Genomic DNA, 18,563 nt, shown 5'->3' with positions numbered 1-18,563 from the left:
CGGCCTCACCTGGGCCCCGCTCTGTGCCCGGCCTATCCAGCCGCTGGCTCTCCGTCCTGTCCGCTGCCGAGGAGGGGAGTGCAGTCCTCGCTCACGCCCAGAGGGAGGCCCGCAGCCCAGGCTGCCAGGGCCCGTGCCTGCCTCGGGAACGAATCGGGGAGCTCCCTTGGACTTCTGTGCCAGCTTCTTGCGACTTAATAGCGTCTCTGCCAAATTCAACTCGCACTGCAGTGAGTGGAAACAGCCCAAACACAATTCGTCACATGAGAAAAACATCGCTGAATGGGCGCATTCAAGGAAAGCTCTATCTCCCCTATGACCAGGCTGTGAACGGCACAAAGCCCAAGTTTGCGGTTACACAGAATCCCCACAAGTGAGAGAGGGCGAGCGAGCCCACTGCCTGTTACTGCACGGATGCACTCGCTGAGCTCCCCGTTTGCGGCGAAGCTGGGCGCCGCCATGCCTCCCGCCGCACGTCTGTCCGCGCTGAGCGGGAGTGAGGAGACCAACACCAGGCGGGAGCGTCCTCGCTGGGGCAAGCGCGGTGCCGGTGCGGACGAGGTGCTGGGCGCCGCCATGCCTCCCGCCGCACGTCTGTCAGCGCTTTGCTGGAGCGAGGAGACCAACACCAGGCGGGAGCGTCCTCGCTGGGGCAAGCGCGGTGCCGGTGCGGACGAGGCGCTGGGCGCCGCCATGCCTCCCGCCGCACGTCTGTCAGCGCTGAGCTGGAGTGAGGAGACCAACACCAGGCGGGAGCGTCCTTGCTGGGACAGGCGCGGTGCCGGTGCGGACGAGGTGCTGCGCGGTCGCCATGAGGCCTGACCGTCTCCAGCGACTTGGAAGAAGGACTGTGCTAGCCAAAAGAAGGAAGAGGGTTAGAAGCTAATTTAGATGGGAGGGTGGAGAAGACTGTTCTGGGGAGAGCCCGCAGGGGTGAGTCCAGGCGCTGAGGGAGGGGCTGTGAGCTCTTGGGCCTGAAAGCCTGGAACACGGAGGGGCAGGCGTGGCTGGGAGTGAACCACACAGGCCATTGGAGGTCATGCTCAGTTTTCCTGTTTTATGCTGAGAGCCAGAAAAAGAAGAGGAAAGACAGGATCTGGTGGGAAGTGTGTGAAAAGCCCACTCTGGCTCACAGCACAGAACAGGTGGGGAGGTTGGAGACAGCGAAGCATTCCCCGTAGGAAGGGGGCTGGGGGGTGGGGTGCCTGGAGTGGCTGGTGACACAGGGGATGACAAAGTGGCTAAATTCCCAAGAGAAGCAGGAGGTAAAAGCCAGACTGTGGCTGGTGGACAGCAAGGTTGCCATTATTGATAGAGTTGCTGGGTTGGTTGGTTGGTTTGTATTTGCTCTTAAACAATATTTAATCAAAATGGACTCAAGACTGCTCATATTAAAGAGGAAAAGTTGCGGAGATTAGGACTTCAAAACTTGAATGTTTGTAGTTTAGGAATAAAGCAAGCAATGAACCAAAATAGAAACACTTTGTAACATGGGGTCCTGCATAGAGGACAAGGGATGTGCAGTTAGATGTCACCCGCTGCCCCTAGTGCTCTCACCTGGGGCTGTGCTGGCCTCCGCCGGGGCACCACTCTAGCCCAGCAGCCTGGGGAGGGGAAACCACGTAAGCGGAGGGAAGGCCTCAGAGTTGGTCCACTCCAGCTTGTGTAGGACAGGCGTGTTGCCCCCATCCTCGTGACTGTAGGGCTTGAGATTGGCCTTTAGAAATGCGGACGCAGACTCCGTTTTCCCCAGGAAATGCAAGCGTTTGTTGTCCCCATCACCCAGCGGTGGGGGCAGAAAGCAAGTGTCCTGGTGGGTCCCACCGAGGAGCCTGAGTGCCTGGAGCCATGTGGAATGTGAAGAAGAATGAAGCTCAGTCCCCGTTCTCTTGGGGCCATGCTTCAGCCAGGGACACCACCCAACCACAGATGAAGTGCCAAACAACTACACCCAGTGTGCAGAAGGCTTCAGGGGAGGCGGGGATGGGTGTGGCCTGGACTAATTCCCAGTGGGGAGGGAGTGTGGGGACACTAAGCCAGGAAAGCTGTGTGAGCCAACACTGGGATGTAAAAGTGAAAAGCTATGTCCCGAGTGCAAGGTAGAACACTGTCCAGAGAGGAGACTCCCGAGAGGGAGAGGTAGGTTGGAGTCAGAATGTAGATGGCTGAGAGGGTGAAGTGTGAAAGAGCCATTGAAGTCTATTGAACTAGAGAAAGAGAATACCAGTATTTTAGAAAGATCAAGATGAAAGGCTGTGTGGAGGGGCGCCTGGTGGTTCAGTCAGTTAAGCATCGACTCTTGATTTAGGCTTGGTTCATGATCTCAGGGTCGTGAGATTGAGCCTCAGGTAGGGCTCCTGCGCTGAGCATGGAGCCTGCTTAAGATTCTCTTTCTCCCTCTGCTCCTCCCCTACTCAGGCACTCTGTCTCTCTCTCTCTAAAGTAAATAAATAAATCTTTAAAAAAAGGCTGTGAGGGGAAGACCAGTTGCAGTTCTACTTGGACAAGCTTCCCAAGAGCACAGTGTAAGACATTCTTGTGTGCTTGACCTCTTTGGGGATGAAAGAGTCCAACAGGTGGAGCTCAAAGAAGAGGATATGGCCCTTTGACCACGGTATCTGCAAAGATAAGAGACCAAACCAAACCCAACAGAAAACAGACAAACAAAGCCCAAGGGCCTCGTAGAAATCCTTCTACTGGCTTCTGGGAGCCATCGGTGCTCCTGGGTACCACGAAGGACTGCCCTCTCTACTGAGGTTTGGCCAACTTGATCGGACCGTGACTAAAAATAATTATTAAGAAAATACTCTTCAGGGGCACCTGGGTGGCACAGCGGTTAAACGTCTGCCTTCGGCTCAGGGCGTGATCCCGGTGTTGTGGGATCGAGCCCCGCATCGGGCTCCTCTGCTATGAGCCTGCTTCTTCCTCTCCCACTCCCTGCTTGTGTTCCCTCTCTCACTGGCTGTCTCTCTCTCTGTCGAATAAATAAATAAAATCTTTAAAAAAAAAAAAGAAAATACTCTTCAATCTTGCTTATTTTTAAAGAATGACTCAATTAGTTCTTTCGTCTGCAAAAATTTTCTTAGCAGACTGTGTGTGACGAGCCCTGTGCCTACCTTCTGACTCTCCTCTCTTCCCCCAAGACTTGAGCAGCTTCAGTTTTCTCTCACTTGCTCCCCACGAGCCCCCTGGAATCAGAGAGCTATGGGGGGTGGGAGGTGAGCTTTCAAAAGGCAGGAAGCTGTGGCAGGTTCTGCTGAGACATCAGAGCATGGTACCTGGCTGGTTAGGGAGGCGCCACATGGTGCTTATTTGGGAGCTGCGGTGGGCTCCTGGGTGTGTGCTCTGGGATAACTCTATAGTCAAACCATTTTCCAGGACGGCATGGCTCCATGTTTCCAAGTTTTACTCTTTATTTCTAGGAGGACTATAGCACTACTGTGAAGTGGAACCAAGTTCTGCATTGGAGCTGGGAATCCAAGCTGCCTTTGGAATGTGCGAAACATTTTCTAAGAATGAGGAGTGCGGTGGATGATGCCAAGACCCCCGAGCAGAGGTTCTGGAGCAACTGGAGTTCGTGGGAGGAAGTGGATGGTAAGAAGGGAGGTGATAGAAGAGTTAAAAGGTTGAATGTTTAGTATTATTTGGGGATCAATAGTCAAATAGTAGAAGTCTCTTTTGAGGAGACTGAGTAGAAACCGACATGATTTTTCTTTGTCTTCCCTTGGAACTAAAAAGTATGGGTATGAAACTTGCCATAGATAGGTGTCTATGGTTTTGCCTCAGAATTTATTCTTAGAGATAATTATACAAATTGAGACAATTTTGTATTTATTTTCTAATCATGGGACCTGTGTTTATTATAGAATGCTAAGAGAACATAAATTGTACGTATGTTTTTATTAGAATAAGACAAAATGTGTCTTCATCTAGAGCAGAGGTTAGGAAGCTTTTGTGTAAATGGCAAGATAGGAAATATTTTAGGCTTTACAGACCCTATTGGTCTCAGTCATGACTATTCAACTCTGCCATTGTAACATGAAAGCAGTCCTAAGCAATATGTAAACAAATGAGAATTGTTGTGTTCTAACAAAACTTTATTTACCAAAACAGATGGCAAGCTAGAATCGGTCCATGGGCCATAGCCTGCCAACCCTAATGTAGAGAGAAGGGGTGGAATACGGAAAAATGAAATCAAGGTTTCATTTGAGTAATGAGATTATGGATAAATATGTTTTAAGTATCTCTTAATTTTGATAATTTAATTTTGTTATAATTAAAATTTAGAATGGATTTTGCCAGTTTTGTATGCCTCATTTAAAACTATAGGCTGGTTCTAAAGCAAAGGCATTTGGCTCTCTCAGTTTACACACCCTGCCTGATAATCTGAAATTCCAGCCAGTAGAACCATTCCTTTGTTAAGTGTTTATACAAATCTATTAAGTCAAACTGATAGCTCATTAACCCATGAGTAGTCTAGTGATTAGTTTAAGACTGGTAATAGAATTAAATCTGCATTTTAGTCATGTTCTAAGCACTCTACATGTTCATTTAGCCCTCACATCAGCCCTTTGAAATATGTATTATTCTTATCCCCACTTCACAGATGAGGAAACTGAGGCACAGTTAGCTTAAAGAACCCGAGCAAGGCCATCAAGCCACTAAGTGATAGAGCCGAATTCCAGCCTAGACCAGCCTGGTTCCACAGACCTCCCCCCCCATTACATCCTACTGCTGACAAAGGGACACACAGAAAAAAAACAGAGACTGAAAACATAGTAAGAGAGAAAGTAAGAACAACATTATAAACAACTTTGATAAAATAGACTAGATTTCTCAAATCTATTACCTCCAAACTAACTCAAGAATGAATGGAAAACCTGACTGATTATTCCTAACCCCAAACACTGGTTCTCAGCCATGGTTGCATATTAGAGTCACTTGGAACCTTTAAAAGAGCTCTTCTATTCCAGCCCACAGGGCAGTGTGATGTCATCGGTGGGCTGAGTGAGCAGGAGCCAAGGAGCCAAGCAGTAAGAGCAGACAGCTCCTTCAGGGAGGCCCCCTGTGGAGGAGCGGGTGCAGAGGGCGCGGGAGGGAGGCATGGGGAGGGCGGCGAGTTGGCTTGAAATGGGAGACACCAGAAGATTTTTATATACCGACGGTCATACAGAAGGAGAGATGATGGAAAAGGAGATATTTGAGTGACTGGCATTTCCAAAAAGGTGGACAGAGATGTGGTCAATAATATAGTTTAGAGATGAAGAAGGACACGTGTGGGCACCTGGCTGGCTCAGTCGGCTAAGCGTCAGAATCTTGATTTCAGCCCAGGTTATGATCTCAGGGTTGTGGGATCTAGTCCCGCATGGGGCTCTGCACTCGGCACGGAGTCTGCTTGAGATTCTCTCTCTCCCTCTCCTTTTGCTCCTCTTGCTCACCTTCTTTCTCTCTCACTCTCTCTCTAAAATAAATAAATAGAATCTTTAAAAAAAATGGGGATGGGGGACACGTGGCTGTGGAGATGGGCAGACCTGGCGGGTGTGAATGTGGCTTTGCCACTTGCTGGGTGAGTGAACTTTGGCTCAGTCCTACCTGTGCCAGTTATGTCAGGTGGTAAGAGATATTGTACATCCCACTTAACGCAGAGCTTCCCTTGGGGCTGCGGCCCATAGAGAGCAGCTGTGGCCGTCATAAGCAAAGCTAGCAGTGACACCTACTCCCAGGGCGACAGCACCCACTGTCTTTGAAGTAAGAACAGCAGCAGTATTCCGCCTAACAATAGGAGCCCTTGTAGGAAGGAGTGTTTGCACAGGCACCAAACTTTCTAGGTTTGCCTAGAAATTTCGGCTCCTCTTTTCCCCAGCAGGTAGAAGAGGCTGACGCTATCACTGAGAGTGAGACCAGAGGGGCTGGTTTGAAATTGGAATGAGGTTCTAACTGAGCTGTCTTATTTTTCTCTTGTAGTACAGAATTCTCTTGGACACGAGCCATTGTTCGTTTTCCCTAAAGATAAGCTGGTGGAAGAAGGCTCCAATGTCACCATTTGTTACGTTTCCAGGAGCCAGCAAAATAACATATCCTGTTATTTGGAAGGCGTACGGATGCAGGGAGAACAGCTCGGTCCAAATGTCTCCATGTTCAACTTGAATCATGTTGCTTTCATTAGGGAAACCGGGACAAATATCTATTGTAAGGTGGACCAAGGAGACGTTATAAAGGGCGTCGTCCTCTTTGTGTCAAGTAAGTGAGCACATGTTCTGTGCTCTTCTCTTCCCGTTTTCTAGAAGAGATAGAATTTCCTTTCCCAGAAAGCAAGTAAACATTTCTACCCGTGGTTTGGATGTTCTTTTTCTCCCGAGTCTTCTAGGAGAGACTCTAGAAAAGATACCCTGAAGCAATACTTGCAGGATTTCCTGTTGTTGTCTTGTCCTTATTGATAATTTTATTCCTAGAAACCAAGAGTATTAAAGGGGAGAAAGTTCGAGTCATTTCCTGGACCCGTGGCAAGGGCCCTGCCTCGCCTCAGCCATGCTGGCAGGACTACAAGATGGCAGAGCGGGGAGAGCGATGGCAGGGCGGCCACCAACTCCAGGGAGGCAGCCAGGGTTGTACCCAGAAGACCTGGGTTTGAATCTTCTTCCTGCGCCCGGGCGTCCCACCTTGGCCAAGGTTACCAGCCTCTCTGAGCCTGTTTCCTTCTCTGTGAAACGGGCCCACGACTGGTTGGTTGAGGGTGAATGAACATGGACGGGCCCCGCCCCAACACCATGGCCACGCACAATGGGAATCCAGCGGATGGAGGCCATCCGGTTCTGAAGTGGGTGTGGAAGACGTCAGGTGCCTCCGTGGCTGGCAACAGGGGAGAGGGAACACTGTACCTTTTTACGGAGGTCTGTGTGCACATGCCCAGGGGCCTCCTGCGCTGTGGGTAGGGCAACAACTGGGCCTGCTCCCTCCTGCTTCTCCGGCCGAGGCGGCTCCGGGCTCCCACACACCTGCCACCGTGGTCCCCCGGGGCGTGGTCTTTGAGAGCCTCAGGGACGCCAGGGGCTTGGAGGTGTGCACTGTCCTCCAACTCTCAGCGCCCTGCCGCCCAGCTTAGCAGGCCGCCAAATTGGACTTCCAGGCATCCCAAGCATAATAGCCCCGAGGCTCTCTGTGAGCCCCAGCTTCCACGATGAAACAGCAGGCAACACGGACTTCATTCATTCATTCATTCATTCTTCTGCTCACTTGGTCTGTCTGACACTCAACTATAGGTGTTGAGTGCCTCTTAGCAGGCCCTGGGGGTACAACTCCCATCACGGGGACACACTGCAGACCACTGCACAACTCCCACCACTGTCCCAGGGATGCCTCAGAAAAGAACAAGGGAAGGGAGAAGGCCTAGATGAGGTGCCTGAATTATGACTCTCTGGAGGTGCGGGTGTGATGCTTTTATCATTCAGAGTGACTCTGTGGCCTCAGACCCAGAAGGGGCTTTCCCTTTTCCTTGTCTTTCAATAAGGGGGTTTAACTAAGTCTTTCATCTGTTTTTTTTTTCTTTGTGTGGACAGAAGTCCTTGAGGAGCCCAAGGATTTTTCTTGCGAAACCCAGGACCTCACGACTTTGAACTGCACTTGGGATCCCGGGAGGGACACTGGCTTGCTCAAACAGCTCTCCCAAAGCTACACTTTATTTGAATCGTAAGTTAGCTCCAGTTGCCTTCTTGACAAACTCCTCCCTGTTTAAGGCGCTTGTGACAACAACAAGAGCCACGTGTAGATGGTGGGGAAGATGGGAACAGATCGTTTACCACCACCCGGCCAGAGTCAGGAGGAAACCTTTCAGTGGCGCCAGCTGCACAGTACTTTCCCCCTGGGTTTCGTGAAAGGAAAACGTCGCATAAAAATGAAAAGAAAGCCCATTAATGATGACTCTTGATGTGAACATAGTTCCATCTGGTAATCTGGGTCTACCTAATTTCTAACTTTTTAAGAATATTTAGAATAAATTAAGGAGTATTCTCATCCCCCATGTCGGTGGAGGGGGGCAGTCAGTGATTCATTGTCCTTACACATTTCACCACAGAAATCGAATTTGTTGAAACAACATTTTCAGTATTGGCATTTGTTAAATGATGGGGGATGGACGCCATCGTGTGGAACATAGTTTGAAAGCCATGAGTGTGCCCTGAGTGTAGGGTTGCATATCTGCATTGACAAAAGTGTAAACCCTGAAATTATTGTTTTGTGTTTGCTTTATTTTTTTTTTTAAGATTTTCTGGGAAAAAGATACTTTGTAAACACAAAAGCTGGTGTAGTTGGCAAGTAGCTCCAGAGTCCCAAGAAACGTATAACTTCACGCTCACGGCTGAAAACAACTTAAGAAAGAGAAGTGTTTACCTTCTTTTTAACCTGACTCATCGAGGTGAGATTAGTGGCAGAGCCCGCTGTGGCTACCAATTCATCGTTGTGTGACCCATTGTGTGATCAAGGAAATGTGCTGTAGATTTCCGCCTAATTCACATCCTAAGTGAAAGTTTTAATTTAGGGACACCCTGGTGGCTCAGTCGGTGAAGTGTCTGCCTTCGGCTCAGGTCATGATCCCTAGGTACTGGGATCGAGTCCCGCATCTCCCTCTGCCCCTCCCCCTGCTCCTGCACATATGTGCGCTCTCTCCCTCTTTCCACTGCTATCAAATAGATAAATAAATCTTAAAAAAAAAGAAAGTTTTAATTTATAACTCTCAGTGATGCCACCTTCTCTTCACATATGTGTGTGTGGCCCCCGGTCCCCTGTTACTTATTTGTTTTGATAATGCGATAAGCATCTGCGTGCTTCCTACTCACCTTCAGACTAGAACTCTTGGCGGTAACTCACTTCATCTCCTGTCCCACAGCCCCCCAACCCTGCTTCTTCCACCAAGATAATTACAGATTCAAATCATGAATGCGTGTGTGTATGTAGGGGTGCATGTATTCTCATTTCTAATGTCATCCTAAAAATACCATGTTTTTATTTTGATTGATTTTAATGTATTTAAAAGACATCATGCCATATGTGATAATTAGTAATAATTTAGTATTAAATTACTGATATTGACCCATACTGTTGAGTGTTTTTTTTTTAAGATTTTATTTATTTATTTGACAGAGAGAGAGAGAGAGTACAAGCAGGGGGAGCAGCAGGCAGAGGGAGAGGGAGAAGCAGGCTCCCCGCTGCGTAAGGAGCCCAATGCAGAACTCGATTCCAGGACCCGGGGATCATGACCTGAGCTAAAGGCAGACGCTTCACCGACTAAGCCACCCAGGCGCCCCTATTGAGTGTTGTTATAGTCCGTTGATTTTCACTGCCATAAAGTACTTCACTGTATAAATCTCTGGTATTTTGTTCAGGCATCTCTGTTGATGGTTTTCAGGTCATATCAAGGTTTTTGCTCTTGGGTACAGTGCTAATAGGAGCATTATGGATATAGTACTGGCCTAAGTTTGTTTTCTTAAGTGTATACCCCAGAGTGGAATTGGTGAGGACATAGACAATGTGAATGTGCAACTTTAGACATAAAGTCAAATGGTTTTCCAAAGTGGCTCCACCGGTCATACCTTGGCCCTTGAATGCATAGCCTTTCCATGCTGGTATGGTTGTCCTTTCACTCTGCCCGTGTCCTGGGTATGCCGTGGTGTCTGTGATGGTTTTGATTTACCTCCCTAAAGTTGAATATTTCTTCCTATGTTTTGATCACGTCTTCTCTTTTATGAAATGCAGATTCTTTACACATGTTCACTTTTTCTAGAAAGCTCATCCTTCCCCTTTTACCTTCTTAATTCCTACACAGATTTCAGCATAATCGCCACTCAGTCAGCCACATAGTGACAGAGTGCCTCTGGTGTAGCAGACACCGGGGACCCGGCAGTGAACCGAACCGGGTAACTGCCCCTCATGAGCTTGTGTGCGAGAGTGTGTTGGGGGAGGGGTTGAGAGTGGGGAATGGACACATACAGTAAACACACAGTATTTCAAGTATTGATATGCGCTGTGGAGAAGGTCAACTTAGGTAACGTGGGAGAGAATGCCGATGTTGCTTCATTTCGGATGATGCAGTTAAGAATGAGACAGAAGCAGAAAACATAGAGGGGAAGAGCATTTGAAGCAAAAAGAATAGAATTTGAAAAGGTCATGGGATGGGGACAAGCTCTGGGTTGTTTGTGAGACAGGAAGAATGTTCCTGTGCCCATACTATGAGAGAAAGGAGATTGGAGTGTCCTGGTCACGCAGCAACTGTGGAATGAACAGGGTAGTCTTACCAGTTGTGTTAGAAGGTGTTCATTGGGACAGATAAGTGATGTGGCTTACACTGTAGGAAAAGGTTGCTTAGGCTGGGCTGTCGGGGACGAGGGTGGAGACAGGGAGATGGTTGGAGGCTATTGCAGTCGTCAGCCGAAGACTTTGCACCAGATGGAGTGATGAAGTTGGTGGGAAGTGGTCATATTCTGAATTCACTTTGGGAAAGAGTTGGTAGGACTTTCTTAGGGAAGGCCATGAGCGTTACAAGGAAAGAGGAATTTAGGATGATTCCTAGGGTTTTGGCCTAAACAATTGAGCTAATACTGGAACTATTTCCTGAAATGGGGAGGATATCGGGGAGGAGCAGCTCTAAGCAGGAGCATAGAGTTCTATTTTAGCCGTGTCAAGTTTGAGATGTCTTTTAGATATCTCAATGGATGGCCAGTGATAAGGTTTAATCTCCCACTTGTGTTTGAGTCCCCCAACTGTGAGATATCTCAATGGAGATGTTGAAGAGACAGTTGGAGGTAGAGTTTGGAGAGCAAGGCAGAAGTCTGGGATGGAGAATTAGAATTGTGAGTCATCAGCCTGTGGATAGTGAAATAAAGATGAAAGCTCAGGACAGGAACTTCTAGAACTCCATCTTTTAGGTCAAAAAGGCCTTTCACACTTTCACTGTTGTCACCCCACTTTCAGTGTTACAATTATTTTTGTGGTTATTGATTCATGTTTGCTCCCCTGTTGCACATTGAAGGCAAGTCCATGACTGGTTTCATTTTCTCTCCCATCTGACAATTTCTCTTTTTATCGGTGTGTTTGGAACATTTGTATTTGACATAATTATTAATATGGTTGGCCTACCATTTTATTATTTATTTTCTATTTGTTCCCTCTGTTTTATGTTCCCCTGATCTTCTCTCCTGCCCCCTTTGGGATTATTTGAATATTTTTAGTATTCCATTTCAGTTTTTCTACTGACATTCGCCTACATCTCTTTGTATTCCTGTTTTTTCCTCCGGAGATTACAATGTGTTGCTAATCTTTCACAGTTTTCTTATTTTCCACTTTAAGTAAAATGTAGAAGCTTTACAAGCATTTTGAGGTTGGCATCTGTTGATTATCTTTTCCCTTGGAAATTGGTGACATGTTCTGAGTTTTTGTATGTAGAATAATTTTGGGTTGTACCTTTGACATTGTTGATTGTTATTTTGTTTAGACTCTGGGTTCTGTTATACTCTCCCCATGAGCCACTTCTCCAAGTTTTGATTGTCCTTCACAATCTGCCTGCTTTTGTTTAATTTTAAGAGTCCTTGGTAGTTTCTTCTTATGTTTTGTTCAGAATTTCTAATATAATCAGTGAGAGAGAAAAACTTTAGTTGGCTTACTCCATCTTGTATGTCTGGTTTCATTTGCCATTTTTTCAAAAAGAAACAAAAAGATATACCACTAAATAAATAAATGAAGGCATGAACTGCTGTTTACCAAAGTCTTTTTTGGATTTATGCTTTAATTTTTTTTTACTTTGTTTTCTTTCTTTCTTTCTTTCTTTCTTTCTTTCTTTCTTTCTTTCTCTTTCTTTCTTTCTTTCTCTTTCTTTCTTTCTTTCTCTCTCTTTCTCTTTTTTTTTCGCAGTTCACCCAAAGGCTCCCTTTAATGTATTATTTAAAAATGTAAGCGCCACAAATGCCACCATGACCTGGAAGGTACACACCATTGGGAATTATTATACACTGTTGTGCCAGGTTGACCTCTATGGTGAAGGAAAAGTGACACAAGTAAGAATGCTGCTTAATTTTCTATTTCCAGAAAGTCCCTTTATGTCCTGAACAGAGAAACTAATGAATAAAACCTCTTTAAAATCTTATTTCTGGGGGAGGTGGGTGCGGGGAAGGATAGTTGGGTGATGGGCATTAAGGAGGACACTTGATATAATGAGTACTGGGTGTTATATGTAACTGATGAATCACCAAATTCTACCTCTGAAACTAATAAAAAATTAATTAATTAGCTGATTAAAAATAAAATCTTATTTCTGTGTGGGTTCAAATGGTAAGGGTAATCTGCTTAAAAGGGTTCATGAAATTAATCACCAACTTTAGAGTTGGGCAGAGGGCCTTAGAGATTTTCTTTTCCCGAAAAAGAAGCGGTTTTACCCCAAATCAGAATGTACCATGCTGTGACTGGACTTTGCAATGAAGTGTGCTCACCATGACACCTGTCTTCTCTGTTCCTTCTTCTGCTTCTTTCTTCTTGTTTCCTTTTTCCTTTTCATTTCATTTCTTCTTTTCCTTCCTCCCTCCCACCCTTCCTTCCTTCCTTTCTTTGGAAAAGCACAACATTTCCGTCAGGGTGGATGGTGAGCACCTCTTCGGTGGCCTGGAGCCGGACACACAGTACATGGCCCAAGTGCGCTGTGCTAATGCCAACCGCTTCTGGAAATGGAGTGAATGGACGTGCCAGAACTTCACCACAGCTGAAGCTGGTATGTTTGGCTCCCTGCTGTTAACTCAAGGATCTACACTGACTCTTGGGAGTTGGGTTGGTTTTCCTGAGAGCTTTTGATTGTACCCAAAACTAAGGGGAACATATTGCAACAGAGGCTGAATACCATCTTTTTAAAAAGAACTGAATTAAATGCTTAACATGCTAATGGAAAGACGTCCACCTCAAACATGCATCAGTCAGTGTTCTTTCTTTCATACATTTTCTCTCTCATCTTTGAGTTTGCCAAAATGGTTTATAAGCTACTGGTATTGCTGGATCCCCACTGGATCCGGGGCTATGTAAATTAGTGTAGACTTTTAAAATTAAGGACTAGAGACAAACAGTAGGGTCCATGCCAAGGAAAGCATTGATCTCATACCAAACTTCAGGCTCTGTGTGGAAATGTAATATTTGGAAACTCAATTTTTATTGATACATCATCGTTCAGCAGCAGCGAACTGTGAGTCCTCTCGATCATTCTTACAGTGAGACTTTCCTCACCACTGACTGAACCACGAGTTTCGCTGACAAATAACTATGGCTTACAGCTCCAATAGGCCTCTGGAGTTGAGATGGCCGAGCCCCACTTTCATCTCCTTCCCATTCAAAGCAACAAATTATCATTGTTGCCCAGTTGACAGAGGAGGCAAGTTGTGCCCGTAGATTGGAGAGACCTGGTAGCGTACAGGGTTACTGAAGGGCAGAGACATACCAGTCATGACAATTATAGTGGCAGCGACCACTCCCTGAGCGCCCCGCATAGCTCACAGCGCTTGGTGTGTTTTTCTCTTTTATGCGTCACAGCAGGCAGGAGACACTATGGATAATCATCCTCGCTTTGTAGATGAGGACACAGAGGCACACAGAGGATCAGTGATTTAATTGGCCTAGCCCGTAAGTGACAGATCTGTTGACTGTGACCCACACCTGGGCCCCCTGACTCCAGAGCTCCACCCTTACCCAGAACCGGATTCTGTGTGTTCTGTCTCTTGATGCTGTTATTACAGCCTTGAGAGCTTGTCTATTTGAGTCCTGGCTCTTCTACTGCCGAAGGAAGGAGTATATGTATTTATTTTATTCCATCTTCTCTTCGTGTGTGTAGGCTGGCAGGGCTCTTTCTGTTTCTCCCCATGAGGACCATTTTAAAGTAGTGACTGGAGCTGAGGGGTGACAAGGACAGCTCATCCGCGCCTGCATGTGGTTCATCACTGGTTGTGCTCAGCAGTCTTCCTCTCCTTGTCTGGTGTTCCTGCCCAATCTCATGCCCACCCCCCCCCCGCACGCTGGGACCTCCGGTTATTATTTCTAGAGGCACAGAGTCCTGAGGAATCCCTGCTAGAAAAGCCCTATTCCTGACTGTAATGTGGTATACTCCTCAGTTGTGTTTTATTAAATAATTTTTACTTTAATGATACTGCTCTGCTTTGGGGTTTTGTGTTTTGTTTTGTTTTGGGGTTTTTTTTGCAAATTTATTCCAACAGTAGAACTAAAATTAAGTGCAAAAGGAAAATGGCAGAAAGATAGAGTTTTTAGTAAATTGCATTTCTTTTAGTGCAAAAAATCTGAAATAGTAATTTTGCTTTTGATGGTAACAAGAGAATGAGATGAAGCTGGTGGTGGTGAATCTAGTTTTTTTTTTTTTTTTTTTTTTAACCTCTGACAACACTTTGCTTGCTGCTGGAAAGACTGATGTTTATGTGTATTAGAACCATACTTCAGTGTAATCATAGTGAGCAGATGGAAATGGCACCAGTAGAAATACAGTAGAAACTATATTGACCCAAACACAGAGTGCTGTCAACTGTGCTGCGGGGTGCTGTTCTCACAAGACTAACTTACAAACTAGCTGAAGACTTTGCATTGAGCTTAGAGTCCCATGTTGTTTGAGTATTTCAGTAAGTTTTTGATTATTGCCTTCTCCAGTGGATTATTTAGCAAATGGAAATCTGCTTCAGTACATTTTTAAAAATATATGGTCATCTTTAAGTTGAGGAAAAAGTGTCAGCAACTAGAAAGGGACTTATTTAAATTTCCAATTATTGGGCACAGTAAACTATATTTTTATAAAACAGCTAAATTTTTATGTTATGTTCCAAAATAATTTTTCTTGCATTGAGATGTTTTGAATCAAATCACAAATCACTTGTCCAACAATTTACTGACAATAAATATAGACTTTTCTAGAACAGTGTAGTAAGGGAGTGAGCAAGTGCCCTGAGTGTCCAACAGGTAGGGAACTGCCCCAGGCAGGCTGGGAGCTGGCGGAGAAAGGAGCATGGGGAGGAGGGGGTGTGGCCTTCCCAGTGGAGGGGATCAAGGAGGGGTGCCCAGGTGAGAGGACCAGCCACCGTGAAATCATGAACGCACATCAGAGTACCACCAGCCCTAGGGCTCCCCATTAGTGCACCTCCATTGCAACCTTCGCAGATGAAGCGAGGAAGTAGCAATGGTCTGCTGCTCCTAGAAATCCAGCAAATGAGAAATTTACCTAACTAACCTCCTACAATTGGTCTAACTGATGAATGATTCCAAAATTTTCTGGTGGCTTCTAGAAGCTCAGGCTTGATGTTCATAAGAGCTTTCGGTTTGATGCAGCAGAGCTTTTGTAAAGCACCTACTACGTGCAGTTAGTGAGGAGTGAACAATGTGGCCATGGGCAAGTGGGTAGAAGTCACAGAAAGTGAAAGAGTGAGAAGCAAGCCTCAGGACAGGTCATCATCACTTCATTTCACCGAACTAGAAACAGGTTGTATTGTTCTACAAACATAACATGACCCACGATCTTTCCTTTGGTTCATTTCAGCTCCCTCGGAGGCTCCTGACGTCTGGAGAAATGTGAAGTCAGCGCAAGGAGATTGTGTTGTGACTTTATTCTGGAAGGTAAGACCCACAGATTCCACAAGACAGATTGGCTTGGCACTGTCTTTCAGTGTGACACCCCAGATACTGGTGCAGTCTTTGTTGGGGGGGATCTTAACATGAGTCCAGTAGACCATCTTACCCAGGGGAGGAGTCCCCACCCCACCCATCTCCCTAATGCTTGGACTGCTCCTTCCTTGACAGCCCATCCCATGGATGGCTAGTTCTGCACTCTGTAACTTCTCTTCCAGCCTGCTCTAACTTTTGCAGGGCCCAGGACACGAATGTAAGTGGAGAAGCATATACCATATTTAAAAGTTATGAATATTTAGATACAATATTTATATACAGGAGTTACGAGTCAAGCTAAAAAAACTTAAATATAAATATATTTGGAAAAAAAAGTAAAATCTATTTTGTCATTCTCCCTTGCCCATTAAAGCCTTCATGGCAACCTGGAAGTCCAGGTTGTGTTCAGAATTCTCAGATCCTCAGCTCATGTTTTCATACCAAACATAACAGTCCTGGGAGAGTTGGCCCCCAACCATGGCCCCCTTGGTGTTCTTCCCACTCTAGGCTGGCTGTCTCTGCAAGGATCCTGGCATTCACACGTGGGCACAGTCTCTGTGTCCAGGCTCTGGCCACACCCTGGCAGACAGCTGCTTGCAGTCCATTCTCAGGCCTAGGGGTGCACCAGGCCCCTTGAGAGGGCAGGCTGGAAGGACAGGCCCTGGCAGTGGGTTTGGGACTGTGTGGACAGGGAATTCTCTTGAACCTGGAGGACGGTCTGAAGGGGGCTGTCTGCTCCATGAAAGGCTCAGGGCACAACTGTGCAGGGAGAAGATGCCTGCAGGAGGAGGGGAGGCTAGGGGCCAGGTCCCACCTGCCAGCATCTGCTTGTGTCTTCCCAGCTCAGTGCCCAAGGACTCCTTATCCAGGCTGAAGAGAACCCCTTCCTCTCTGGCTTGGTCCCTCTTCTCTGGACACATTAAGCTCTTGAGGAGCTCAAATGATCCCCTTCTCTACTCAACTTCAGTTAGAGTGGAGTGGCTGATTTCAAGCTTGGTTTAGAGCGTTATTTTCTCAATTAAACTGTTTTTTTAATTTGCTGGTGTGTGTGTGTGTGTGTGTGTGTGTGTGTGTGTGTGTGTGTGTGTGTAAGGCAACTGAGGGACAGAAAAGATAAAAAAGTACTTATGCAAACTCCTTTCAAAGGAAAGCCCATTTTGAAATGATGATCCGTATTTTTTTCAGCCACTATTGAAATTGCAGGCCAATGGGAAGATTCTGTTCTATAATATAGTTATAGAAAATCTAGACAGATCATCCATTTCGAAGCTCCTCTCCATTCCTGCTCCAGCCAATGGCACAGAAGTAATCCTTGATCAGTGTTTGTACCAAATCCACGTCACAGCTAATAACAGTGTGGGCACGTCCCCTGCTTCAGTCATCATAGTCTCTGGAGATCCTGGAAACAGTGAGTTTTGTTTTGATTCTCTGGGAAAGCATCGGTGATGTTACTAAGTAGGGATGGACAAATTGGAAAGGCAATACTCCGGGGAGACAAAATGTTTAGCTGCCAGACACTGTCTGTCCTTTTCTTTCGGTCTAAGCCGGCTGCAGGTATCCTGGGACATCCCTCCTCAGTGTTGGGTGAATGAATGTTCAGCCACAGCCCAGGGCACCGCTGCCCTGAAATCCTTCAACAAATTCAGAGAATTCTCTCACGTTTACCCAAGTAAATGCAACACCAATAAGCAGTCTCCACAGAGTTGGAGTCGCTCTAAACGTGCTTTGTAGCTTATGAAATATGGGCTGCATTTATTGTAAAATATTTTGTCAGTCTTTGTCACCCAGAAAGAGCCCATGAGCATTGCCAGAGGTGACAAAAGGAGAACCGACTGGCATCATCTTTCCAGAAAGCTTTGCAGAAGCTGCAGAATGAAAGATGGTAACTGCCTAGTCCCGTAGCCTGTGAGACACCAGATGAGGCGGAAATGACCTTACAAGTACAACCAGTAGCCTCGAGAACCACCTGCTTGGGACAGCTGGGAGAAGAGGCTGGACACGCTATCCACCCCCGCCCCTGAAACGACCCCTCACAACCCGCCACGTTGCCCCCCCCCACCCCCCCCNTTTCCTGAGCCTGTGGTAATGCTGAGCTTCTCTTCCTGCTATGATGCCTTCCAGACTCTCCTGGAGGGGCTGAGCAGGCTGGGTTATACTTGCTTCCAAGTTAGGCTTACATCTGGGTTACGTACGCGACATCGGAGGGCGGTGGTGTTTTATTTATTTTTAGAACTATCCAGTGTGTCAAATAAAAAGAAATCCGGATTGTGGCACCGAAAGAAAACAAAGGAGTTACCTCACATGACCTTTGCTCTTCAAAAACTGCATTAGAAAAGAAAGTGAATAATATACTATATGTTAATTAGTTGAATTTAAATTTAAAAATGAGTTACTTAAGAAGAAAAGAAAGTGAAAAGTTGTATTGTGTCTTCATTAGGACAAGATGAGGAAAAGTGGGCATTTCATTCACGCTGGGGGAGCTGATAGGTAAAAGAAAGACTGCCTTGCATGAGGCCCAGTCCAAACAACACTGCTGAGCACTTGGCTGTTGGAGGTCTTCTCTGTCTACCCTACCCTTCCCCATACCCTGCCCTCAGACCCCCATACCTTTCCTTGTGAGGCTCTGTCCAGCCTTCCTTAAGTGGCCCACATTCTTAAATCACCACAGTGCATAAAGTCACTGATGCGCTGTGAGGCTGACTGTTAAGGTTAAACCAATTCATGCTAGAGTGTGAATGACTGAAGAAAAAGATTTCCTTTCTCCTTCCCTCCTCTATCTCTACTTCTCAAAACATATTTGCAATTTTCAAAAAGCAGCTTGATAAGAGTTATGATTATGAGTGTGAGATGAAATTTTAGCCAGTGTGAATAAATTAAGTGAAAAA

General features: G+C 46.2%; 1 protein-coding gene across 2 annotated transcripts in view; it reads left to right on the top strand.

Moving 5' to 3' along the window:
* Positions 1-18,563, top strand: part of OSMR (oncostatin M receptor) — a 48,838-nt gene that overhangs the window by 19,368 nt on the left and 10,907 nt on the right. The window contains exons 4-11 of one of the 2 annotated variants that reach the window (XM_034656980.1): positions 3,423-3,594; positions 5,965-6,240; positions 7,557-7,686; positions 8,259-8,410; positions 11,899-12,041; positions 12,598-12,748; positions 15,554-15,630; positions 16,864-17,086. In XM_034656980.1, coding sequence (XP_034512871.1) covers positions 3,423-3,594; positions 5,965-6,240; positions 7,557-7,686; positions 8,259-8,410; positions 11,899-12,041; positions 12,598-12,748; positions 15,554-15,630; positions 16,864-17,086 — 1,324 coding nt within the window. The remainder of the gene's footprint in view (positions 1-3,422; positions 3,595-5,964; positions 6,241-7,556; positions 7,687-8,258; positions 8,411-11,898; positions 12,042-12,597; positions 12,749-15,553; positions 15,631-16,863; positions 17,087-18,563) is intronic. The other variant, XM_034656981.1, reaches the window with a different exon arrangement.

Source organism: Ailuropoda melanoleuca, chromosome 3 (genome assembly GCF_002007445.2).
Source record: "Ailuropoda melanoleuca isolate Jingjing chromosome 3, ASM200744v2, whole genome shotgun sequence".
In the NCBI taxonomy this organism is placed as follows: Eukaryota; Metazoa; Chordata; class Mammalia; order Carnivora; family Ursidae; genus Ailuropoda; species Ailuropoda melanoleuca.
The sequence above is the reverse complement of the archived record's forward strand: the minus strand, read 5'-3'. Positions and strand labels throughout refer to the sequence as shown.